Below are 26,555 nucleotides of genomic sequence, written 5' to 3'. Positions count from 1 at the left end.
GGTGCAGGGTGCTTTTGAGCCTTCGGGCGCTCAATTGATTTCAATGGGAAAGCTCCTGTTTGGAAAAAGACTGCAACCTTGGGGACGAAGATTCTTCAGGTGCCACCACCACTTCGAGAGGTAAGTTGGGTAGTTGGAGGATAGGTAGGTACCCAGGAGTTGGGCACAGGGGGCCGCAGGGCGCCGGGTGCAGGGGTGCCTTTTGGTGTCGGGAAATCTTACCCTCTGTTGATCGCGGTTGGGGGGGTACCTGGTTCTGAGGCTGCAGGCGTCATCAGGAGAGTCGAGGGAAGTCCTTGGGTGCCGGACTCGGGGTCACAGTCACCGGGGGGTCGTCCTCGGGGTCTTTGTTCAATCCGGCACAGTCCAGGCTTGGCGGGTGCAGAGTGTGCAGGGTTCGCGGTTCCGGGCTGATGCCAGGGATTATATGCTGAGTTTGAGCAGAGCCTCTGCTCATGGGAGTCCCAGGTGCTTAGAGCCAAAAGGTAGCCAGGTCCTCTGGGGTTTGTGAGGTTGCTAGCCACAAGAGGTGCCGGGTTGTAGCAGGAGCAGGTTCGAGGGTCGACAGGCCGGTAGGGCTGGGGCCAAAGCAGTTGGTGTCTTCCTCTTCTTAGCAGCTGCACGGTAGGTCTTCTTTTTTCTTGCTCTTCTTTGTATTTTGGAATCTGGAATCTGGGGAAGGAAGGTTCAGGGTGCCCCTAAATACTAGATTTAGGGGCGTTACAGGTAGGTGTAGAGCAGGAACGAATGGGTCCCTGTGCTGGGGTGGGTACACCCCCTATTCTGCCTCTCTCCTGCGGGAGGGGGGCAGTAGCCTAGTCCTGATTGGGTAGGGTCTCCCATCTTCAAGATGGCAAGCGCCCGGAGATTTACTTCACCTCGCCTCCCCCACCTGAGGGGTGGGGTTGGCAGGCTGGCACATCCCCTGTCCTTATTTGGGGTTTCCGGCCAGGCTTCCCGCCAGAGTGCGGGATGCCAGTGGCCTGGGGAAGCTCACAGAGGCGGCATGCCTTTGAAGCTTCCCCCTGCCCATCCTGGGGGACGAGATTGAGCACCTCGCCCAGGATGTGCATTGTTGCAGGCCCAGGAGAGCAGGGGCTCTCCTACCCAGGGGTCCAGCAACATGTCTGCTGTGTGGCAGCCTAGGCAGCCTCCCAGACCAGACGTGGATTGTAGGATAGGTTTCAGGGGGCATCTCTAAGATGCCCTCTGGGGTGCTTGGTACATTAAATCCCACACTGGCATCAGTGCAGGTTTAATGTGCTGAGAAGTTTGATACCAAACTTCTCAGTCTTCAGTGTTGCCATTATGGTGCTGTGGAGTTCATGTTTGATGAGCTCTCAGCACCATGTACTCCTTAATGGCAGCACTGTACTTACAGTGCCCAGGAATGGACATGGGTACTGTAGGGCACAGGGCTCATGCTCCTGTGCCCACACCACTGGCATAGGGCACCCAGCTAGAGGGGTGGCTGATGTATGCCAGGGCAGTGTAGGTGGTGGGCATGGCACACAGGGATGTGTGCCATGTCGACTCTTTGTTTTGTCTTGTACCCAGACACTCAGCCTGCAAGGGCAGTGTGTGTGTGTTAGGGTACAGGGCCTCTAAGGGTGGTACAATGAGTGCTGCAGCCCTTAGAGGCCTTCCCTGGTCACAAGGCCCTGGGTACCTAGGGTACCATTTACCAGGGGCTGACATGTGGCCAGGGTTTGCCAATTTGGGCTTTAGGTTTTTAGGGAAGGAACATAGGCCCTGGGCACCTGATTGGCAGGAGTCCAGGGCACACTCAGTCAAAGTACATTTAGCAATTCAGCAAAAAGTGGGGGCATACCATGCAAGAAAGATGGCACTTTCTCACATTGACTTCATCTCTTTTGGTTTACAGAGTGGCCAAGCCCTCAGCAGACTTAGTGTTCTGAGGCTCAGATCTTCTCACGAATGAGCCATCTGGGAGGGTGTAATTGATTGGAGAGGAAGAGCTCGCAAAGGGAAAGACTCCTGCGGACCTCAGGGGTGGGGTTATATGATAATGATTTATTAAGCGTATTTATGGATAGGTCCTCCTAGGCACTCTTGTTTTCTCTTAGCCTGTCATACGAGGTTCCCATGCCTGCATCCGGGGTAGCTACAGTAGGCTCTTGGACAACCTGTGCAGTCTGTTCGTCTCTTGTTAAGTTAGAGTATTCACAGGATTTCTAAGCAGTTCTCAGAGGCTTTTGTGCTCTCATTGAAACTTGACCAATTGGCACACAAAGGGAAAATTTGTTGGGAATTAGGTTTGGTTGTTAGGTTGACCAGTATTGATATGCCGTTAGGATCTACTAAGACTTCAGATGAATATTCGTAAATTGCATTTGTTATAGAAGCTTAAGGTAAGGAGACCAACAGCCTTTTTTGGAATCTTAAAAATCTTCTTGGTGCAAATACATAGGAGTCCAGCTTGTCAATCGTCAAACCTCAGTATATTGGTTGTCAGTTTGTTATGTAATGAAAGAAATCTATCTAAAACAGTGGCACATATAGAGCAAAACTAATAATTAGTAGTTATTAAGGAAATTGGGCAAAAAAAGGCATATTAGGATTTGGAGTCCTAAACAAGGCGAAGAAAGAAAACACAAAAGGACTTGGGAACTGGCTGTGCCACGTTTTCCACCTGCAATAATACGATACTCAATAGTAATACACTGTAACACAGAATAATTAGCTGTAGGGCTGAAAAGCCACACCATGGCCAACCAATACCCCAAGCTCCAGGGTAGGGACGAGCACAGTAGTATGATGGATATCCTGCACAGCGAACAACCTAGAGCAAAGAGGCGAGTGTGGGTACAGATTCAGGCACTGCACAGGCACAAGTGCAGTGATGCCATCAATAGTAGGAGGTATGGGAAGAGAAAGTGTGCAGCAAACATACAGTCTGACCCCATGCTCTGCTTCTAATACCAGAAAAGGAGTGGAGGGATGAGATATGGCTAATGCAAATCTGTGAAGCATTGATACTGCTGCAACAATGTTTGCATGCTTATGTCAGTACAAGCACAGTCCTGAATGTGCCAGGTGCGTTTTAGGAGTCTTACCACCTTTTGCCCCCAGAAGCTATTGAGAAACATGGAGGGAATCTTCTGGGTACAAAACTTTTGTTTGGATATACGATGGGCTCAACTCGACTCCACGTTGAGTCACAAGCCTCACCAGCCTCACCTTCCTGTCCAGCCACCTCATCTCCTCTCCTGCAGCTCCTGCCTCTAGGCATCGCAGTGCACCCCCAAAACCCACATAACTCTGCAGCCGAAGCGCTCCTGGTCCCGTGGCACGGCGCCCACCAAGGTTAGTCAGAGCCGAAGATTGCCATAGATGTTGGTGCAATCAAATGTCAAGCAATGCGAAGAGCTCTAGCTGCTTGCCTGAGGGGCAGAACAATCTAGAGTGTGGGCCCAAGACCTGATGTTGATCCAAAATGGAATACGGGCAAGTGGCCAAATCAGCCGGGTCAGGCGGTCTGACACGCAAGGGGAGAGGAAGAGAGATAGACGTGGAGCTGGGCACGAGCTCGCCGGCTAACGCTGTGAACTCTTGCTGTGGGCGCAACTCTGGGATGAAAAGCAACAATCACTAGGCAATGCTCTGCCATAAAACCATTAAATGTATAAATATGTAATGTTCATTCATAAAGTACCTCATTGTAATATCGTAGTAAGTCCTTGGTAGTTCTGTTGTATTAATAGAAGTGATTTATATCGTCTGTCTCTGGTTCCAGAAGAATGGCATTTTGAATAATGCACTTTTGTTCCGCTGGAGCCTAATAACAGCGATCTTAATTAAAAATAAAAATGCAAAGAGAATAACAGGCATTCCCTCAAAGTAGAGTTACAGTAGATACTATGCGCCCAACTGTTGCCATTTCATTCCTTCACCTTTCTTCCCTCGGACTCTCTCGATGTATCTTGGGGTGTGGTTGATTCTGCCAGGTAATTGCCTGGCGCAGACAGCAGCACCGTGCCTTGCTGCCTCTTGTTCCTCTGTGGTGATGTGGGAGGTTGGCAGGAGATCTGAGCTCCTCTGCACTCACACCCCGTGCCTCTTTGTCTCTGTAATATTGTGAGTCGCGGGGCCCACAGCACAAATAAACATGCAGCACACAGGTGTAGTATTAACTGGTAGTCAGGAACTGACCCCCGCCCAGAGCCCTGGGTTTTTTATTACTTTTAATCACGTGGTCTCAACCTCCGTCGAGCCCACTTATACTGACTCATATATGGGGGTGTTTGCTGCCAAACCTTCCCCCTATCATAGCGAGAGGCGTGGGCTGCCCCATCGTCTCTCGCGATACTACATTCCTCCTTAACCAGGAGACAACAATGAAATTAACATAAACATCATAAACATTCGCTTCCAGTCCTGACCGTTGGCTACCGGTCGAGTTACAATAAAATGAAACAGTCTTGCTGGCGGCAACTGCTCACCCTGGCTGCGATCCGACGCCTGATCGCCGACTAGCCACTGGTCACATAGTCCTTGTACTTCTGGGAGAGCTTGGGGCAGGGCCGGAGGTTGTACCGGCCTTGACTGCTCCGCAGTTGCGAGTCTGGGGGCTGGCCAGCTGAACTGTGAATGGAAACTCCACTATGCTCTCGTTCTGGAGATGGTGGGCCGGGTGAGTAAACGGTGGGGCTTGGTTGTTCCAGCTCAGCCCTTCTGCTCCTCGGACTTGCAGGTCTCCTTCGAGGCGTTTCGCTTGGATCAGGGGTACTCGCTGGGCCGCATTCTTCTGTCGGAGGGACCTTTTTAAAGAATGACACATTGCGGGTCACAGTCTCGGAAACTCTCAGAGCGGTCACCATGGTACCCTTGACGGCAGTGACAGTCCATGGATTTCCTTTGAACGGTGTCCGGAACTTTCCTCCGGGGTGTCGATTCTGCACAAGTACCTGATCGCCCACAGCGATGGGGCTCTCTATTGCGCGTCTCCTCTGAGATGCCACCTCGTTAGTCTTTGTTCGCCTGAGGTCTGATAGATTCGGAGGATTTTCAGCTCTCTCCCATGTAGAGTGATGGGGAATTGTGTCGGTGACTGTTCGGCCAAAACACAGGCGGCTCGGGGATATGCCTGTGGTGGGGTGAGTCGGTATTCGCGGAGAAACTGATACACAGCTCGCTCCAGGTGAAGTCTCTCAGACAACGCGATCTGTATGGTTTTGTTCAATGTTCGCATTAGGCGCTCTACTTCGCCGTTGGCCTGGGGCCACCGAGGCGTGATCTTGTGGTGTTTTATCCGATGGGATGCTAGGTACTCGTCGATTTCCATGCTGGTAAACGGCGGTCCGTTGTCAGTTCGGAGTTCTCCAAACAGCCCGTGAGTGACTATCACCTTTTCGAGCTTGGGGATAACTTCTGCCGCGGACGTGGAGGAGATGAACTCTACCTCAGGGTATCTAGAGAAGTCATCAACAATTACTAGCATGTGTCGCCCGCCTGGAAGGCTACCGAAATCCGCGCTGACTCTATCCCATGGGCTGCTGGGACTTGCTTCGGTGACCACCGGTGCTGGTCTGCTTGGGAGGCTCGTGGCGAGGCATGCCAGGCAGTGCTGATGGTCTAGGCCTGGAAACCACACTTTGCTCCGAAGTCGGTTCTTGGATTTGACGATCCCTTGATGCGCTCCGTGAGCAAGGAGTGCCGCTTGTTTGGTGAGGCTCGCCGGTAGGACTAATCGCGGGCCACGCAGGAGCTACCCTTCAGCCGACACCAACAACTCGTGCCGGACCTGGTGTAGCGACTTTAGCGTGGCTTGAGCTGTTGCAGTGTGCCTGGGTGACGGGTTTTGGAGCAGCTGCCAGTCTCCGGAGCCGACTGCTTGTATTGCCATTTGGAGGCAGTCGTCGTCTTGGGTGGCCGTTATGACTTCTTGCAATGACATTGGGAGGGGTCGAGATCGTTCGACTACCATCCATACATAGTCTTCGGTGGCAGCTGCTTCTTCGGCTTCTGGAGGGGTGACTGGCCGGGCATGCCGCGATAGGAAGTCTGCAGGGTTCCGCGTGCCGGGACGGTATTCCACCTTCAGCTGGAATTCCTGTAGTTGCAGTATCCACTTCTCAATCCGTGGAGGGGGCCGGGATGATGAGCCTAGGAACAGCAGAATTAGCAGCTTGTGGTCGGTTTTGACCGTGAACGGGTGGCCGTATAGATAGATGTGGAAATGGCGGCACCCCCACAGGATAGCTATGGCCTCTCTTTCAATTTGTGAGTAGCGCAGTTCAGTAGGCGTTAGAGTTCTGCTTGCATAGCCTACTGGCGCCCAGTCTCCACAACTCTGGCATTGCACCAACACGCCCCCCAGACCAGTAGGGCTGGCGTCTACGACCAGTTGGGAATCATGGCGCGGGTCAAAGTATGCGAGGGTTGTGTCAGCGGATAGCGCAGCTTTGGTTTGCTGGAACGCTTGCTCTTGTGTTGGGCCCCAGGTCCAGTGGGCAGTGGTCTTTGTAAGCTCTCGCAGCGGGCCCGTCAGATCTGATAGGTTCTTGATGAACCGGCCACAGTACGTGACCATTCCTAGAACACTGTGGACTCCGGTCACTGATGTGGGGGATGGCGCTTCTTGAACATCCTTGACTTTGGCGGGATCCGGCCCGATGCCTCTGTCCGAAAATCGATATCCAAAGAAACTTATGTCTCTGCGTAGGAATTCGCATTTTTCTTTGTGGAGTGTGAGGCCGCGGTCTCTCAGGCGTGTGAACACTGCGTTGAGGCGGACAATGTGCTCTTCTAGGGAGGGGGCATGGACCAGAATGTCATCGCTCACATTGAGCACCCCTTCTAACCCCTGCAGGACAGTTTTGATTATGTTTTGGAATACTTCGGCTGCGCTGATGATCCCGAAGTTAAGGCGTTTGTAACGCCACAGGCGGGCATGGGTGGAGAAAGTCGTGATCGGACGCGATTCTGGGTGGAGTGGGACCTGATGATACCCCGACCGCAGGTCCATCTTCGAGAACCACTTTGACCCTGCGAGCTCGCCTATGATATCATCCACCGTGGGTGTCAAATGGCGTTCCCGCTTGATGGCGAGGTTCGGGATTCGCATGTCAATGCATATGCGGACAGCGTCCGGCTGCTTTGGTTTCTTCGCGACCACGATGGGGGATACCCATGGGGTGGGGCCACTCACCCGTTCAATGATGCCAGCTGCTTCCAGCATGCGGAGTTCTGATTCCACTTTTGGTCGGAGGTGGAAGGCAATCCTCCTGTGTCTGAGAGCCACCGGGGCTACTGATCTGTCGATATGTAGACGAACTGCTGGGCCTTTGAGGCCCCGATCCCGTCGAAGAGGGGTGCGAACTCTGATATCAACTTGTCCAAATCATGCGCTTGTACCGCAAAAGCAAACTGGATGAGGCGCAGTTCTTGGGCTGTGCGACAGCCGAGGAGGAATCCTGACCCCTCCCTGGACACGTAGATTTTGGCTGACTGGCGGAAATCGTTGTGCGAAGTTGGGCCTTGCGACCGCCTCGAGGGTCTTGAGCGACAGACTTTGGAGAAATGATTGACTTTCCCACAGGCACTGCATGTTTTTCCTTGAGCCGGGCACGCGCCGTCGTGAGGGAGCGGGCCTCCGCACCATCCACAGAGGCGGATCTTAGGACTCTGTCCAGGTCCCTGGGCTGATGGTTTTCTGGGCCTCTGCCTTGGGCCTCGCGGATTGGATTGAATCGCACACACTGGTTCCTCTTTGATCGCTGCTGGGGCTTTCAGTTCCATATGGGCCGCTCTGGCTTTGGACAGTTCTTTGGAGCGTCCCAGGGTCAGCATGTCCTTCATCGGCATGTTGTGCTCCTCCAGGACGTGTTCACGCAGTTTTGAGGATGCGCAACCTTGGATGAACTGTGCCCGCACCTCATCGTCTTCATCAGGCAGGGTGCACGTGCTTGCTAACTCCTTGAGTCGAGCGTAGAATACGTCAACCGATTCTTCTGGGAGCTGTTTCGCCTGGCGGAGAAGGAACCGCTCGTAGTCTGAGTTTGCATACGGCTCGAAGTGCGCAGCGATGGCATCCCGCAGCGCGGCATTGGTCTTCGGGGGTCCCGCCTCGTGGACCGTCTTCGCTATTTTATGGATGTCCGCGCCACCCAGGTGAAGGAGCATGGAGTGCTGTCGTCGCTCTTTAATTTCCGCAGCTTCAAAGAATGTCTCCAGCCGTTCTACCCATTCCTTCCAACGTGCAGCTTGGGAAGGGGGCGGACCTGTGACGGCGAACGGCTCCAGGGGTGAGACGGTAGTCATGGTGGCACCGCTGCAAGCAACTCCAAGGGCACAGTATGGCTAACCTGCAGCAACTGTGCGTCACCGAAGCATTGACGGAAGGAGGACGTCTTCTCAAAACACCAGGCAGCGGTAAGAATACCGGAGGCCGACCAGTAGGAGTTTGTACCGGGGCCTCGACGGGGCATGCACTCTGCAGGCGGCTGGGTCCGTCCCACAGCCAGAGCACATGAGCGTGGGGCGTGCAGCAGTTCCTGTGCCAGAGGGGGGTGCGGGACCCTGAGGTGTGGTGGCATGGCACCGTGTGGTACTGGTGGGCAGGAGTGCTTCGAGGGGTGGGATCCCTTGACGTGCTTTTAAACTGCTCCTGGGCTTATTGGTGTAGGCTGGTGGCTGGAGATGCAGGGCAGGAGGCTTTGCATGTGCGCTTGCAGCGCGCGTCTCCCAGGCAGGGTAAACTCCAGGTGAGAACGTGCCACAGTTCTATCAGGAGCGCAGTGACACCACGCGGCCAAAGGGGGCAGCAGAGAGCACGCGAGCACTCACCGCGTCCAGACGCGTGTCAAGGGGTACTGGCACACGCGCTTTCCGCCTCCCTGTGAGGATGTCGCTGTAGGCGCTCTTCGATGTTGCAGCGGGGCCGCTGTGAGGACTCCGCAGCGGACAGGGACTCCGGCACACACTCGCGCTGAGCGCGGTAGACCAGCAGGGGCTTGCACGGCAACAGGTGCGTGTGTAGAGTTAGCAGGCAGGAGGCACGGCGGTTTCAGAGGCACACCACCCTCGTCGCCAGTGTAATATCGTGGGTCGCGGGGCCCACAGCACAAATAAACACGCAGCACACAGGTGTAATATTAACTGGTAGTCAGGAACTGACCGCCGCCCAGAGCCCTGGGCTTTTTATTACTTTTAATCACGTGGTCTCGACCTCCGTCGAGCCCACTTATACTGACTCATATATGGGGGTGTTTGCTGCCAAACCTTCCCCCTATTGTAGCGAGAGGCGTGGGCTGCCCCATCGTCTCTCGCGATACTACAGTCTCGTGTTGATGATAATCTTCGAAAAGCCGTTTCGTGCGGCTTTATTACGACGAAAGGCCTGTTTTACATCATCACATTGAGGGCGCTCTTGTTTCGGCATGCCTTAGGAAGGAGCTAATGTTGAATGGAATAAACAAGGCCCATTTATCTCCCCTTTCTTCCAGTCTACCCACCAGCAAAGACTAAAGTCTGCCATCAAGTCAGTACACAAGCTGTGACTCAGTCACACAATGCGCATGTGCCACAACGAGAAGCTGCACACTGGAAAAGATCCTGAAGGCAGACAGTACTGACTACGGGGGTCTGTTAGGATTTGGCCCCCGGGAACTCTGCTATAAACCTCCTCAGCCAAACATCTCATTCCCAAGACCCATTTAGAGGTGGGAGATCCGTGGTCGGATTAGCGAACCCACCACAGGTCTGCCACCTTTAGGGATAGATTTACCAGTTTCTCACCAGCGCAGTGCAGCAGCCGCAAATGTTGCGCTGCATGAGAAGGAGAGAGCAGGAGAGCGCCATATTTACAGAAAAATAGCACTCTCCTGCCCTAACGCCGGCGCAGAAATGTGCGGCAGTGCGCCATGGATACACCTTTGCACCATAGTGTAAGGGTGTCTCCGTAAGTCTAGCATAGGTTTTGTACTGGAAGGGTAGCCTTCCAGTACAAAATACTGTGCTTAGACTAACTTTAAACATTTACCCACTTTGTATGTGTGCTGTATAGTGAATAAAGGAGAAAAAAAGCATGTCTCCTTCAAAGCGCCTATCTCAAATGGGCACTATTTTCTGGTGCTAAACCATGTCTACTTTTTTTTTAAAGTAAATAGGGTTTAGCATCACAAACCTTGGATGGTTGCATAGGAATGCATGCACCACCCATGGTGTGCCTCCTTAGCGCTAAGCTTATTACTTTCAAGGGATTTTCCATACATAACAAAAGATTTAGAGGGTCATCAGGATGGCAGGTGGACTTTGTCCACCCGCCATCCTGTCGGGGAATGGGACCACCCGCCATCGGTGCGGGGGTCCCGTTGCAGAAATTGGGATGCGCCCGCCACACTGGCGGGCACATCCTGCATTCCTAACATTACGGAGGGCGGTGCTCTCAGCACAGCCCGCCGCAATGCCAGGAAGGCATGTCATACACTTCCATGCACCGCGCGGTGCCTGCTATGTTGTGCATGGAACTGCAGGGGGGTACCATAGGTACCCCCCATGTGCACCCCCCAGCCCCCAGAATCCCTGGGGGCCGGCTAAGGGCCCCCAATGGCAAAGACCGCCTGCCTTTCCGTGGCGGCAAGGCACATCCCCGCATGTAAGCTAATATGGATGGCGGTTTCTCCCTGACACCACCACCATGTTAGCTGCTTTTCCGCCCGGTCGACTCTGCGACTGGGCGGAAAACCGGTGTATGGTCTTTTTGTCTGCCGGGGTCCCACCCGCCATGGTAATGTGGCGGGGGGAATTATGAAGCGGGCGGTGTTTTTTAGCAGGCGGATCCTCCCGCTATACTAATGGGCCTCTTAGTGTTGTTTTGTGTCACTTTTGTGATTTAAACACAGCATTAAATCTTAGTAAATTGACCCCTTAGTGTGCTAAATGGCCTGCCCGTTGTAGGAGTGGCCACCCAGCACAGATTTCCCTGCCTCTTTCTCACATGGCAGGGCATGGTGTACCTGGGTAGGGAAAATCATTAGATGCCCCAACAAGCACGAAGAGAACACCCTGCGTGTCAGTGCCATTGATCTTTCCTGTTTTCTAAAACACCCTAATTGCATAGATGTTTGTGCAGAACAAGAAAAATGGCAGATCTGCCAAGAGGTGGCGGGCAGTCGACATTTCCGTTTTGTTGAAAGTGCTTCCGCCTGGTTGGTGGAAGCACTTTGGTACAAAATGATATCTAACATGGTGGGGATCTTTAAATATGATAAAAGTTATGTAAATACGATTTACACTCCTATATTTAACGGTACATTTTATTATTTAAAACCACTTTACGTGGGTTGGTGAACTTCGTAACCAGAAACTGTAGGAAATGTAGTGCAAAATATTGTATTTTAGAGCACATTTAGCTGGTAACACTTTTTCAAAAGATGATAGGCGTTGTCAACTACTTCAAAGCATTATTTTCCTGGTTTTTCCACACTGTGGACAAGTGTTTAGAAACAAGCCCTGTCTAAAGCACATTGTCTCCATACGATTGGCGACAGCCATTTTAGGGGGGAAGAGGCATGGGCAGTCCTTGACCAAGGAATGGTTGAGAAACCTAGGGCAGAATATAGCATTCTACAAATGGGAAGCACCGTTGGCAAGAAAAATAGCAACAATTTCGTTAGGGTAAAAGAACAAAACAAACCACCTGTAACTCCAGTCCCTCTGTCATCATGCTGTGAAATCACTGGTCAGAGTGCATCTTAAGAGACACCAGAGAAGGCTACTGCTGATCTGTTTTTATTATTATTATTGTGTTATTTACATTTTGCTTTTACAGGCCCTTAGAGCTGAAGAGATTCACCCTGCTTCCTAATAAGGTGCTGAGCACCCTGTACCTCTTTTAGTAGGTGCAGGAATTTGTCAGCACCCCAACAACTCATAAAACATGAGGTAATAATTCACTGACAGGAAACGCTTGCTAAATCCACCCATTCTATAATACTATAGGCAGAGCAAAACACTTCCTGTTTTGTTTCCTGTCGGTGGATTTGGACAGGGGACGCTGAGGTTACTGCCAGACTTTTACCTCCTTTGGTGTGTTGTTTCCGCGCCTCTCCTTCTGCTGGGCTCTAGGAGTGCCTGGGGACCGTCGTGGGAGCTCCTGGTGGTCGGGATGCTTGGTTGGTCTCCTGGACCCCGTGAGTATGTTTCGCTGCTGGGAGCCCTGCTTGCTGGGCTTGGTTGGGCTCCCGGTCAGCGTTTCCCTGTTACCCCTGTTGCATTGCTGTAGCTGGTTGGGCTCCACATTGCCTGTTACTGCTCTGGGCCCGTCTCTGTCTCAGCTCCTGCTGGGGTCTTTAGCTTTGCGGCCCACGGTACTGAGAGTGGGCCGCGTTGCAGATTGCCGGTCGTGGCTTGACCTGCTTCTATGTGCGGCACGGTTGGGAGCCAGTGTGTTCTGAAGGGATGAGTCTCTGGGTTTCTCCCAGGGGTGCGATACCCAGGCAGCATGGATCCACGCCTGCTGTGTGGGCGGGCTGCTTGGGGAAGCTGGAGCAGTATGTGGTAGCTTCACCCCTGCATTCTGTTAGTACTACGGGCGGTGTTTTCAGCTAGTTTTATTGCTGTTTGTTGTACGTGTGCGGGGGTACTGGTTGGAAGCAGTTTTCTCTGCTTCTGGTTTATCTATATTTAATACTGCACTCCAGGGTGGTTCTGCTGTCATTTGTCTGTGAGACAGTATGGGAAAGCATTCTTCTAAGCGCAGATATTGCTCTACACTTTCTTCTTCCTTCTCCTCCGGGGGGAGGGGGTAATGATTCAGCCCCTCCCTTCAAGAAGAGTAAAGCGGGTGATGACGACAGGCTGAGGCAGTTAACTTTGGAGACCTTGTCTGCTATGACGCAAGTAAAGGAGTTGGCTGGTGTTCGCTCTGGAGGGGGGCACGGCCTCTACTTGGACATTTCCAGTTTGGATCCTTCTGATGAGTCCTCCTTGGGTGCTGTGGACCTTAAGGGGAAAATAACTCTAAGGATATGTTACCAGATCTTCTTTCCCATGTGAGTGACAATATTGGTTTCCCAGATGCACATCAATGGGCATGGTTTTGCCCCAATTTCGGAAGGTGCCTACCAAAACCTTGCCCATTCATCCATTTGTGATGAACGTTCTTTTGAAGGAATGGAAGGACCCCGATCGCATCATGATGCCTTGCTTCATGTCTAAACTATACCCCTTGAGAAACATGGAGGATACTATTCTTGAGCCGGGTCATGGGGTCTCTATTGTGGCCAGTCTGGTGCGGCGTCCATCCATGGCTGAGGATAATGTACTGAAGGATGGAATGGATAAGAAGGTTGATGCCTCTCTAAAGAAGGCTTATGCGGGGTCTCATCTTGCCATTCGTGCAGTGGTATATGGTGCTTATGTGGCGCAGTCTTTATTGTCGAACTTCAAAACATTGTTCTCTATGATCCAGGACGGTGGCCAGCGTCCTGAGTTGTTGGAGTCCATGGAATGTCAGGCTGAGTTTCTTTCTGACATTGCGTTTGACTGTTAGGGCACCAGCTTTATCCTGTGGTACTTCCATTGCAGCCAGGTGTAATTTGCTGCTGAAGGGTTGGCACACAAATGCTGCTCAGTGTTCCATGGCTTTGAGGCTGCTATTTACTGGTCCATGACTTTTTGGTAAAGGCCTTGAGGAGAAGTTGCATAAGGTTTTTAAGGAGTGGAGCATACCTTTTCCTTTCAGATGCAACAGTGGCACAAGGAGGCTTTCTTTTCCTCTGCGAACTCTTTTCGTCACCCTTCACCCCAGCAGAGGAGTAACTTCAGGAACCAGAAGGCCCCAGGGAAAGGTTTCCAGGGGAAATTTCAGAGGAAGCCTCATCCGGATGCCAGTCCTGGTAGTCAGCGTTCCTGACTATGCCGCCTTCCAAGGTCCTGCTACCCGATTTTGGTGGGAGACTGCTCAAATTCCTGGTGGCCTGGACCAGTGGCACAATTCGCACTCCGATTCCGAGTATGTTCCCCGTCAGAGTGCTCTGTTGGAAGGTGTTCAACTGCTGTTCCTGAAGAAGCCAATCGTCACTGTTCTGAGGTCGGAGTGGGGTGGAGGCACTTATTCAATCATCTTTCTGGCCCTGAAGGTTACAAGGGGTTTCCGAATTGTGATCAACCTCAGGCCTCTGAACAGGTTTGTCCGGAAGATCCCAATCAAGATGGAGACCCTGCAATGTGTTATCCTGTTAATTCAAGCCCTCTGTGTGATGTCTACCTTGGATCTTCAGGATGCATATCTGCATGTGCCTGTAGCATTGGGGTTCCAGAAGTTTCTGCGCTTCTCCCTGCAGGGTCATCATTGGCAGTTTTGTGTCCCCCTTTCAGTCTGCATTCCTTGCCCAGGGTATTTACCAAGGTGGTGGCTCCCCTGGTGGCTCACCTGCACCTCCTGGATGTCTCTGTGTTTCTGTACCTGTACGACTGGCTGCAAGCCCCCTGTACCCTGGTGATGTCTCAACATCTGTCTTTGACTATACGTACGCTCGAGAGTCACGGCTTCCTCCTGAATTTTTCGAAGTGCCACCTTCAACCTGCCATCAGGAGGTATTTTATAGGGGTGGACTTCGACTCTGTTCTGGGCAAAGTGTTCCTGCCTACCACCCGGATCCAGCATCTGCTGTCTTTGTTAGGGGCTCTGTTATCTGTTCCCTCACGCCTGCTGCTTCTTTTGATGGAGGTGCAGGGGTACATGAAGGCCCCGTTGTTCACGGTGCCATGGTCCAGGTTTCATCTTCGTCCCTTGTTGTGGCATCTTCACTGCTTTGTTCGTTATCCTGTTCGGGATTTGTCCTTGATGGTACCAGTCCCTCCAGATGTGGTGTACAGCCTGCAGTGGTGGATGAATGCATCCAACCTCTCCCGGGGCATGTGGTTGCATCCTGTGCCACCTGACGTTCTGACGACAGATCCCAGTGGCCAGGGATGGTGGTGCGACTCTGGGTCGGTAGACTTTGCAGGCACGTTGGCTGTGGTCGGAAACCATGCACTCTTCCAAATGGAGGAAGCTATTGGCTGTGGAGAGGGCCCTTCAGTAATTCCAGGCTTGTCTGTTGGGTTGCAATGTCCTTGTGTGGTCCGACAGCACTGTGTCTTATGTGGCTCATCAGGGCAGTACTCAAGTCATTCTTTGACTCTTGCGGCCTGTGCAGTAGCGAGTTGGGCAGAGCTGCATCTCCAGGCCAATTCAGATCAACACGTCAGGCACTGACAATGTGTTGGCTAATGCCCTGAGTCACTGGTTTCCCTCCTCTCTGACGCTGTGTTTCTCTCCCAGGGTGTTCGGCTTGGTTTGTCAGTGATTCAGGACTCCAGTTTGGACTTTATTGCTTCCAGGACCAATGCTCTCCTGCCTCTCTTTTGTTCCCGGATTCCAGAACAGGGAGCATAGGGTGTGGAGGCCTTGTCCCTCATGTGGCCTCCTTGAATACTGTATGCCTTCCCTCCTTTTCCCCTCATTCCTGCGTTCCTGTTGAAGATCCAGTGGGTGGGGGCACATGTGGTGGCTGTGTTCCCTCACTGGCCCGGAGGTCTTGGTTCCAGCTGTTGTTGAGTCTGGCGGTTGGTCCTCCTTAAATCTTGCAGCAGCATCCCTCTCCTCTGAGACCTTCCTCTCCTGCCCTGATGGCCCCACTCACCTTAGCGGTCTGGAGGTTAAGCGGCTGTGGCTAGGTGGGTGGGGTTTGCCTGACCACATTATTTCGGTGATGCAGGGTTTACGTAGGAAGTCCACTTTGTCTTCTTATACTAAGCATTGGTCTTCATTCGACGGCTGATGTTCTGTTCGTGGTCTGTCCTCTACTTCTTGTTCTGTCTCTGAGATTCTGCGGTTCTTTTTGGATTGGTACCATAAGGGTTTCGCTCTGTCTATCCTGAAGGGCCAGTGGGCGGCTGTCAGAGCCTTCTGGGATTTGGCTTCTTTGTCCTCTGCCGATGGTCTGTTAGTGTCCCGGTTGTTCCGGAGCTTTTCTCTCTCCTCCCCTGCTGGCTGGTCTTCGGTGCCTACCTGGGATCTTTCTTTGGTCCTTCATGCTCTTCAGTACTCTCCTTTTGAGCTTTTGTTGACTGTGGATGTCAAGTTCTTGTCTTATAAGGTGGCTTTTCTGGTGGCAATCACTTCAGCTCGGAGGTTGAGGGAACTTTCTGCTTTGCGTTGTTCTCCCCCTTTTTTGAGATTTGTGGAGGATGCTGTGATTTTGCATTTGGGTCGTGGGTTTCTTCCGAAAATGTCATATGCCTCAGGAGTTGGTGTTTCCTTCTTTCTACCCTTCACCTCTTCTCCTGAGGAACACTTGTTGCACTCTCTGGATGTGAAGCATGCTTTGTCTTTGTATGTGGGCAGGTCTGCTGCTTTTCGTGCTTCTGACAGTCTGTTTGTGACTTTTGGTCTGCTGGCTGTGGGAAAGCTGGCTCTCAGCTGACCCAGGGTCATTGGATCAAGTCTGCTATTTCTTTAGCTTATCAGGGATCTGATTTGCCGTGTCCTTCAGGAGTCCAGGCTTGGTCCACTGGGGTCTCGACTTCCTGGACCGCCTTTCATGGGGTGGCTTTGGATGAGATCTGTCGTGCTGGGACTTGGGCTTTTGCCTCTATCAATATTCGACATTACAGGTTGATTTGCGCTCTGGGTGACCTTTTGAATTTTGGGTGTGGTGTTCTGCGTACTGTGGAGCCTGCTGCTCCTCAATGAGTTGTTTTCATGCCATTAAGGTCCACTGTTGTGTGCTTCTGTTTCTGCTGGTGTGCCAAAGTCCTTCATGTTGGAGGGGTCTGCTTTGGTATGCCTCATGGTTTATGACTAGGTTGAGGACAAGAGGCAGAGAGATAATGTCCTGATTACTCTTTGTGCGACTCATCCTCGACACAGTCATCTTTGCCACCCACCCTCCGTGTGTCAGGCCTTTGTTGTGCTCGGTATGTCAGGATTTGCTTAGTTCTGGATATACTATTATAGTCCGTGGTAGGAGGGTGGGTGGAGTTAGCAAGCGTTTCATGTTTTTTTTTCCTGTCAGTAAATGTTACCTCATGTTTTATGACTGGGTCAAGGATGGGTAGGACTAAGAGTAATGAGGATTACCGCCAAGTAATCAGGACACCAGAGCTGATACCCTGACGTAATCTGACCACTTTGGTTACCTCTGTGATCCGCCCCACTGACATTCTCACGATTAGGTTATTTCTCTGCTTACATCATATACGAGAGAACTTATAGTGGAAAATAAGAGCCAAAATAATGCAAAAAAACTGGCCAGATAGAGCATAATATCATTGGCGAGAAGGTCAGAGAGAGGGGATGTGGACAACGTCAAGGCAGATGTACTCCACAGACCATAAAAATGTGTATAGCACACTGGTGTAGTTTCTCTAAGTAGAGTGTGAACCTATCTACAGTAGATGTTTTGCATCCGCGCCTTGAGTTTGCTGAGGTATGGCAAAATGTTTGATTATTTTTTTACAGAGATACCCACCGCTTCAATAAAGGAAATTGGCGTAGATTTGAGGATTAGTCTTCTTTCTTCTCCACTTAGCCAGCGTTTTCACTTTTCATTGTGGCTCCCCCTTCTAAGAAGCAATAATATGTATAAACTCTTAAACCCAATGGTTTTAATGATTCCTAGCAGAAATACCATATCAGACGCTTTGAAATCCCACACCTCCACCACAGGGGTGGAGTAAAAAAATCCATATTTTTACATGAATGCCACTGTAGAAGATTAGTAGAAAATCTGTCATTGGGATTTCAGCCAAAAACTTCGCCAGCACTTTTACAGCCAAATGACAAGGGGTTCCTCCACTTCTGGCAGAATTATGGTACCACATATTTTTGGGCATTTTTTCAATTTCACTCTCCTCTCAATCAAGTTCTTTAAGTTTTATTTGAACTGACTTGACGGGTATCACACCGGGGTTGTGCTACACAAAGTGCCCTGTGGCACAATAGGCATTTGCATGTGTTCTTTGTGTCACTGGGGCACTTTGGTGTTACAAAAGAGGTACAGACTCTTGTAAAACCCCTTCACTAGTATAGATGGAATAAGTGCACATTTTGCACCTTCATGATGCCAAGGAGAATGTATCTTATTTGCATGAGGTTGTGGCCCCTTGCAAACGAGGGACCACCTTTGTCATGCACCCATGCAGTATGACAGAGGCAGGCCATTGGGAGGTGCACTGATTGTGCAATACACATGAGCTGGCACTCCAAACGGTGTCCCATTGGGAGGAGTTACATAGGGTTCATGGAACCCCCAGGAATGGGGGTGTATAGTCACATAGTTTACCCACCTGTGGTGAGAAACCATGCCCCCCCCTGAGAAAGCAGAATGTTCCCCTTGCACTAAAAGGCAAACTAGCAGGTACAGACTACCACTCTGCCTTTCAGGCTTCGCTGTCCTAATGCACTGTCCCAAGCACATATTATGATTGTAACATTCCACCCAGTTCCGGTTCGCAGCGGGTGCAACCACCCAGTGCAACCTCTGTTCTTTGAGCCATATTAATGTAATATGACCCCAGAAGGACAAGGACAGCTAGGTTTAATTGTATGCAAACATGGTTTAAATTAAATAGAGAAACAAATGCAAAAGCCTGATGGGAGGAACACTTGCAATTTGTCTAACCAAAGACAATCGCCCAGGGTAGCATTCCAATCCACTGTGGTTTTGACAACCATGCCACCTCAGACTAGGGCAGTTATATTTAAAGCAGCCTTGGTTCTGCTCCAAAAGGAACAGTACAGTCCGAACTGCCAAGCCAGGTCCTCTCTGAGCCAGAACACAAGCACCCCAAGACCAGTTTCGGCATAATTGGCCATCTTCAGTCGGGTGCATCTTTGTTCCAGTGGCATAGTGAGCAAGGGACCCAAGGCGGGGCATACCCAAGCCACTTAGGGTGTTACACCAAGCACACAGAAGGTGATGGGAAGAATGCTTGTACTTTGTCTTGCTATTGGTAATCATTTAAGTATCATTCCAGCCCAATGTTTTTTGCCCACCATGCCACCTCAGATTAGACCCACCCACATGCAAATGAGTCTGGTCCTGCTCCAATAGGAACAGTCCAGCTTTCTTCAAAGAAAATATAACAGAGAGATCCACACAAACAAGAATGCATAATAATGAATATTATTTGTTGTCGATATCTGCACCCTCGAATGCATGAACATGTTCTATTTTGAATATAATTATATTCTTCATCCGTTAAACCAATCATATTTATGTTCTTTTATGTTATTCACAGTTGTATAGTTGTCAATAACTGCAGCAATTTTCAACAAAGTTTTTCTTCTTTTGTTTCCCTTTGGCTTCAAGGTAGAGACCTTTGGGTACTTGTATTGGGAAAATCTCCTTCTGCACACACAGTTGGAATACCAGAGTTTAAGTATGTTGCCAACATGCATGGAGATGAGGTAAGATAGATGTTTGCCTTCTCGAAAAGCATTTACACCCAGTATGGAAACAAAGACAGATACAATGGTTTAGGGTTATTATTTTGATAATTGATGCCAAGTGACGAAGATGGAACAGTGGATTGTAAGTACTGGATGGTATAGAGATACCTAATGGACTACTAGGAGGAAGCTTTAGAAGCGTTGGGCTTTTTAACAGCTACTTTGGCCCCCATTCTCGGCCAGATAGCAATGCCTACTTAGATGAATATGGGGTTTTGCACCTGAATCAGCATTACAAGTCAGGAGCAAATTTCCCACTAATCTGGTGAAAGAAAGTGCCCTCTTTTTGCATGTTTGCCCCCACTTTTTGCCAAACTGCTGATGTACTTTGACTGAGTGTGCCCTGGGTTCCTGCCAAACAGGTACCCAGGGCCTATGTTCTTTCCCTAAAACTGCATTAAGACAAATTCCAATTGGCACTCTCTGGCCACAGGTCAGTCCCTTGTAAATGGTACCATATGTACCAAGGGCACTGTGGCCAGGGAAGGTCTCCTAGGGCTGCAGCGCTTATTGTGCCACCCTTAGAAGGGCTTTACCTTTACATACACAAACTACCATTGCAGGCTGCGTGTTCTGGAGCAGAACAAAGTGAAGAGTCAACATGGCACACATCCCTGTGTGCCATGCCTGCAACCCACTGCCCTGGCACGGATCAACTACTCCTCTAGCTAGGTGCACTATACCAGTGGTGAGGGTACTGGTGCCTGAGCCCTGTACCCCTACAGTGTCTAAGCTAATTCTTAGACATTAAAAGTGCAGTAATGCCATTAAGAGTATATGATACTGGGAATTTGTCATTACGAACTCCACAGCACCAAATGGCTTTACTGAAAACTGGGAAGTTTGGTATCAAACTTCTCAGCACATTAAACCCACACTGATGCCAGTGTGGGATTTAATGAAAAATGCACTCAGACGGCATCTTAGAGATGCTCCCTGAAAAAACAACCTAACACTAGTGCCCTGGCTGAGTGGCTGCTTGCCAGCTGCCACCACCAGACATGTTTCTGGACCCCTGGGTCGAGAGCCTGCTGCTCTCAGGGGTCTGAAACAATGCACATCCTGGGACGAGGTGCCAAGCCTCATCACACAGACAGACAGTCACACACAAAGGGAGTGGAGGTGTGTCCTTTATCCTAATGGCCCATCACCAGGCTGATGAGCCTGCCTGAGCTAGAGTGGTGGGGGGAGCTCACCCTTGCACCTGAAAAGGGCTGTGTCTGTTCCCACACAAAGAGCTGCATACCCCCTGTAGTGTGTCAGGGGCTAGGGCCAGGAAGGGCAGGGTATTGTGTGCTACAAAAACCTTCCTTTGAAGTCTCCCTACTTCAAAGGCTAAGATGGGTATAAGTACTGGACCTCTGACATCATATACTGAGCGGTAAAGCTCAACAACCCCGCACCATCTTATGGACCCGACGCATCACCTGCATCCACGAAGCCTCACCTCCTCTGCGCCATGCATCATCTTTCATTTTCAGCGCATCAAAGGTACTGTAAGGGGGGGCTGCATGATTCCTGTATTCAGCCCGCGCTTCATCACAGTCAGAATTAACTTTTGGATTTGTTCCGATGAAGCCTGACCAGATAGCTCCAGTTGGAGCTATAGACTTCTAAGCATTGCAGTTTTGATTTCATCTTTAAAAATTCACATCTTTACTTGTGTATGTTGTACTTTTGTCATTTTGGCCTTGTTTTGCTCATATAAATATTGGCGAGTTTTTCTAAACTTGGTTGGAGTACGTTTGTGGGGTTTTCACTGTGTGCGTGTGCAAAACTACTTTACACATTGCCTCTTTAGTTTAGCCTGACTGGTCTGTGTCAAGCTGAGCACAAGTAAACATATAGGGGCAGATTTACTACTTCTGGCGCATCTCTGCAGGGATGCGCCAGAAGAGTTGCGACGCATCTGCCCAACTGTGCGCCACCACTGATGCGCCGCATTGTGTGGTGCACGGATGGGCAGATACGTGTTGCATCCCCCCCCCTGCGGAAAGGCAGCGCATTGCTGGAGTTGCGTCGCAAGCGCAACGCAGCTCCAGCAAGGCTCGGGTGCCCCTATCCCTAACATGCTGCGTCAATCCTTAGCCTGCTTCAAGCAGGCGCAGGGTTTTGACTCAGCATGGCCCTAAAAGTGACTGAGTGAAATCTTGTAGATTTCACTGAGCCACTTTTCGGATGTGTTCCTGCACCGGAACCACCCCCCCCCCCCCCTGTGCAGGAACGTCCACATGTGGCGCAGGGCTTTACAACGTGACGCATCTCCCTAGATGTGTCACGTTGTAAATAGCCGGCAGCATGACGCTGGCTTTGCGCCGCAGCTGCGTCACGAAAGTGACGCAACGGCGGCGCAAATCTGGCTTAAGGGGCTTGTAAATTTGCCCCTTAGTGTGTACTACACTTACCCTAACTAGGATTGTGGGTCCCAACTTGGACAGGGTACATACTTCTGCCAACTAGAGATCCCATATCTAACAGGTATGATTTATTATTATTAAGTTAGTATTCCCTGTCGATGTGAGGCCAGAGAACCATATTGTGTTGGGAATTGACTGGTACCGTCTTCACTACAAACCTTGTGCTCTCTGTTGGGGTCCTCCAAGGCTCATGTTTTTCCATCTGTTGATCGGCTACTTTAATGATCTTACTTTGCCATTTATGTTAATGAGGTGACCAGATATTCAGGGGGGGTGTAAGGTAAAATTGGACCCATTATTAGATTATAATTTTAAGGAACGTAGTCAAAATAAGATATATTTTGAGATAGTGCTCAGATGCATCAAATAAAATGTATTGTCCCTAATTCTGTTTATTTTCGGCTTCCCCGTCCATGTTGCTGACTACATTTTCAAAGGTTAACATCATGCCCCCCAACACGCACTCACTCATGCTTTTCGGCTCTTTATGGATTTGGGAACCAAGCTCTATGCCCTTTTATGTCCCACATAATTCTACTGAAGATAAATTCTCTGCAGCTCTTCATAGAGTTACTTATCTACAGTCATCCTTGTATGATTGTATCCCATATTTCTGCTAACTCCCTCGTCTCGCAGCCTGCAGGGCTAAAAATAAAATGATAATAAAAATGTTTTATTTTCATTTTAGTCCTTTGCCTCTGCTGGCTTTCAGCAGGGAGAGATGCTCCTCCGCCATAAAGGAGGAGCAGCCCCTGGCCTGCTCGCTCTGTCACAAATGTACTCACCATAAAGTTCGCTGATAATTCATGAGTCTCATCTACTCTTCTGCTCATTATAGGACTTATGTATTTCTGCTCAATGAGGCGTTTTACACATAGATTAAGAAATATAGGGGCATATTATCAAGCATGGAGTTAAAATTATCACCGCTTCAGCGGCAGAAAACTGCCGCTAAAGCGGCGATAATGGGCTTGATAATATGCACTTGAGAATTCCAATAGAAGCCCATATTGTCACCAAAACATGGGCTTCTATGGGAATTCTCCAGGGCATATTATCAAGCCCATTATCGCCGCTTTAGCTGTAGTTTTCTGCCGCTAAAGCGGTAATAATTTTAACTCTGTTTCTTGATAATATGCCCCAAAGTCAGTAGGCTACAGGTCTGCATTATTGTAGACGAAATCATGGGATAGACATCTGTCTGCTAGTCAGCTTTCTTTGTCCCCTATACTGTGCACCTGCACAGTGAGGAGCCCAGCTCCCCTTCACCCACCACAAAATGCACCACAACTATAGACTACTTCCGAACGTGTGATGTCGCAAGTCCCTTGATGAGTATGCTGTTATCTCTTGAGTTGTGTTTCTACTTCCACTGATTGCCCAAACTAGGCCACATAGTGTGAGAGTACTTTTATAGAAGAGGGTAAAAGTTTCCTTAATTTGTTTCAATATTTTGTTGTATTATTTTATTGCGCCCGCCTATACCAGTATTGATTTCTTTGCACTTAACTTTAATAGTGGTTATCCACAATGCAAAAAATGTGTTATTTGTTTGCTAAAGAAGTAGCTCTTTAGCAATCTGTAGATGTCGCTCCTGTTATGTGACGCCTAAATAAAAGTACAGTAGCCGAGACTCAGTTATACTAAGGGGGCTGTAACAGCAGGGCATGGCATCCTGGAGTAGGCAGAGCTCCCATAGCAAGATTCAGAGCTGGTTGCGACAGGACCTAGGCACTGCCTCAATTTGTGATCCAATGAGAGATTCTCCTTTGTTTAGGTCACCAAATTACTCACCTCTTTTATATGGTGTGGGCTAGAATCCGGGATTACAGAACAAAGTTGTGGTGTTAATATGCAGCAGCAGTTGACTGTATTTCAGGGAGTTCCTAACCTTGGACTTGGAATCCAATAGAAGTAAAGCACTCTTCCATCTCTCACCACTACCACCGATGACCATATACACAGGGATATGAGGGCCCGTGGTAGGCACAGGGAATAGGGAATGAGATGCTAGACATAAAAGAGACGCTGGACTTCACTCTGACACATCACTCTTGCTGGTCAGCAATGTCTGCAGGCTGTTGTGGATGTCTAAAGACAAAAAGATATCTTCAGTAAAGTGCCACGAGAGCTCTGCACCTAACAGAAATAGTGAATGGAAATACCTTGGCAATCTCTCAGTATGACCAACTCTCTTTAGTTTGGTGTAGAATATGTAATTCCTGCAACGAGACATACAAATAATGACTATCATCAAAATATGTTCACTAAACATTTGTCCCCGTGATATGAATAACTACCTAAAGCTTTGTCACAATGCACTTTCTGTGGAAGATGATTTAGAATAATTACTTGTCTTGTGTAGTACTGCAAGGTATTTAACAAATGTTAAATATTCTACTATTCTTTCACTAGCAATTAGTATTGTCATACTTGAACTCTAATATCTTATGCTTTGACACATATATAACATAGTAACAAAAGTACATAGCCCTGGCTTATGGTCCTTCCTGTTCATATTGACGTAAAGCCCCTCAGGTTCAACTACATCTTATGTAGGCTCAAACTCCATCTTGGTTCAGTTTGTCACCCTGCAACAACTCGACCTACAGAAACACTTCTTTGTATTCCTAAGGTCAGTGTCGTAGCTAGGGAGAGCTGGGGGCGAGGGGGGAGGGGCGGTCTGCTCCGGGCGGCACGAGTTTCTGGGGCGGCGACCTGCCCCGCTATCACCTGGCGTCTCGGGGCGGCAACAGCAAAGCCTTCCCCGTGCTACTCAATGCGTTTGCGGCAGCGCGGAAAACAGAGACAATACTCGCCAGCCCCCCTTCACTGCGGCCACCGTGGGGCGGCAAACGCAGAGACCACCACGAGCGCCCATAGGGCTTGCTATGCCACTGCATAAAGTCCTTCAGTGCAATCCGAGTAAGCAATTGGCCATTAGCTAACAATTTTTGTCGCAAAGTCCCATTGTAGCATTATTGTATCATGATTTCACAGCATACATGCCTTGGGCCTCAAGGGAAGCTATACCCAGATATTCCCAATGGCTGCCAGGCTTCCAGACTATGTGAGAGTTCAAGGCCTCCTGAGTTTGTTGTCAGGACACTATCACTTAGTACATTCTCTACAAATGTAAAAGCTCAGTAGAGAGTTCAAACAGCACCAAAGCTCTGCACGGAACACTTGCTGCTTCTACCTGGGAAAGTCTCAGTGTGAGTGGATTTGGAGTGAAGGTCCCCAGCACAAGTTGTAAGTGATAAGCAATACCTATAGCCATGCTTCCTGACACAATCGCTCCCAGGTAACAAATCCCTCATGCAGGTTACAATGTATGAAAAGGTCAAAATGTTGTGGTACTTGTTATGGATTGGGTATTATAGTAGCCATCTTGAATGCTTCAGTCAGCTACAGTCTGAGCATACTGAAGAATTAATAAGCAATTGTGCTACTGCATCCTTCCTTTGATTGCAGCACTTTGGCTAACTTCCACTCTCTCATTAAATGAGCCTGTATCTATGCTATGTATTTATCAGATAGAAATTTCTTCTACCTACACAAACAAGTATTTGGAAAACCAGTAGGTCAGGCTTTATGGTGCAAATGTATCCAAACAGCATTTGTGCATGCTTGTGTTAGCATATTAAAGTTCGATCTGCTGGCTGTACCACTGCTTGTATGTCAGTAGATTCTGATTGCTTTTTCACAGAAAATGCAAGTCCTGACTAAAGCATTAAAAAGCAAACACAAAGAGATGATGGACGGAGCACTGAAACTTTTAAGACATTCACCCACAGTCACAGATCTGTGTTGAATCCATCATTCTTTAGCTCACTTCGCCACCCCAGTTCAGACCCAGCCATATGCCAATCAGTCTTGACCCTGTGCCTCATGGGAACAGTCCAGCCTGAACTGCCAAGCCAGGTCTTCACTGGACCGGAAACAAGCATCTTGGGCCCGGTTTTGGGGTAACACCCCTCATCAGCCAGGCTAGCTTGAATCCAGTGGCAAAGTGAGCAAGGAGCCACGCCTGGGTATACCCTGCTAACTTTGGGCAAACAAAGCAAACACAAGGAGATGATGGACGGAGGGCTGAAACTTTTCAGACATTCACCCTCAGTCACAGATCTGGGTTGAATTCATCATCTTTCTTCAGCTCATTTCGCTCCATCCATCATCTCCGTGTGTTTGCTTTGTTCACCCTAAGTTTACAGGGTATGCCCAGACGTGGGTCTCTTGCTCACTTTACCACTGGATTCAAGCTAGCCTGGTTGATGAGGGGTGTTACCCTGAAACCATTCTCAGGATGTTTGTTTCCTGTCCAGGGAAGATCTGGCTTGACAGTTTGGGCTGGACTGTTCCCATGAGGCTCAGGGTCAAGACTGATTTGCACATACCTGGGTCTGAACTGGGGTGGCGAAGTGAGCTAAAGAATGATGATGGAACGAAGACTGACAAGCAGTGGTCTCCTCCCTGAGGGAGGTAGCGGTCCAAGCAAGGCTACGTTTAGTGCAGCTAAAGGTTCTGCACAGAATTTACATCACTGGGCTAGGCTTGGTCCCGGTGGGCAGAATGGACAGTGGAGAGTGCAGATGTGGTTGTGGGGAGGTGGGTACGTTTATCCACATAATATGGGAATGTGTGCACACACAATCGTACTGGTGAGTCTTACA

The 26,555-nt window shown here is 49.7% G+C and overlaps 1 protein-coding gene across 2 annotated transcripts in view; it reads left to right on the top strand.

Moving 5' to 3' along the window:
- CPM (carboxypeptidase M) overlaps positions 1-26,555 on the top strand; it is a 283,079-nt gene that overhangs the window by 152,357 nt on the left and 104,167 nt on the right. Inside the window, exon 3 of one of the 2 annotated variants that reach the window (XM_085653479.1) lies at positions 19,326-19,423. In XM_085653479.1, coding sequence (XP_085509605.1) covers positions 19,326-19,423 — 98 coding nt within the window. The remainder of the gene's footprint in view (positions 1-19,325; positions 19,424-26,555) is intronic. The other variant, XM_085653480.1, reaches the window with a different exon arrangement.

This window comes from Triturus cristatus, chromosome 4_1 (assembly GCF_964204655.1).
Source record: "Triturus cristatus chromosome 4_1, aTriCri1.1, whole genome shotgun sequence".
In the NCBI taxonomy this organism is placed as follows: domain Eukaryota; kingdom Metazoa; phylum Chordata; class Amphibia; order Caudata; family Salamandridae; genus Triturus; species Triturus cristatus.
The sequence above is the reverse complement of the archived record's forward strand: the minus strand, read 5'-3'. Positions and strand labels throughout refer to the sequence as shown.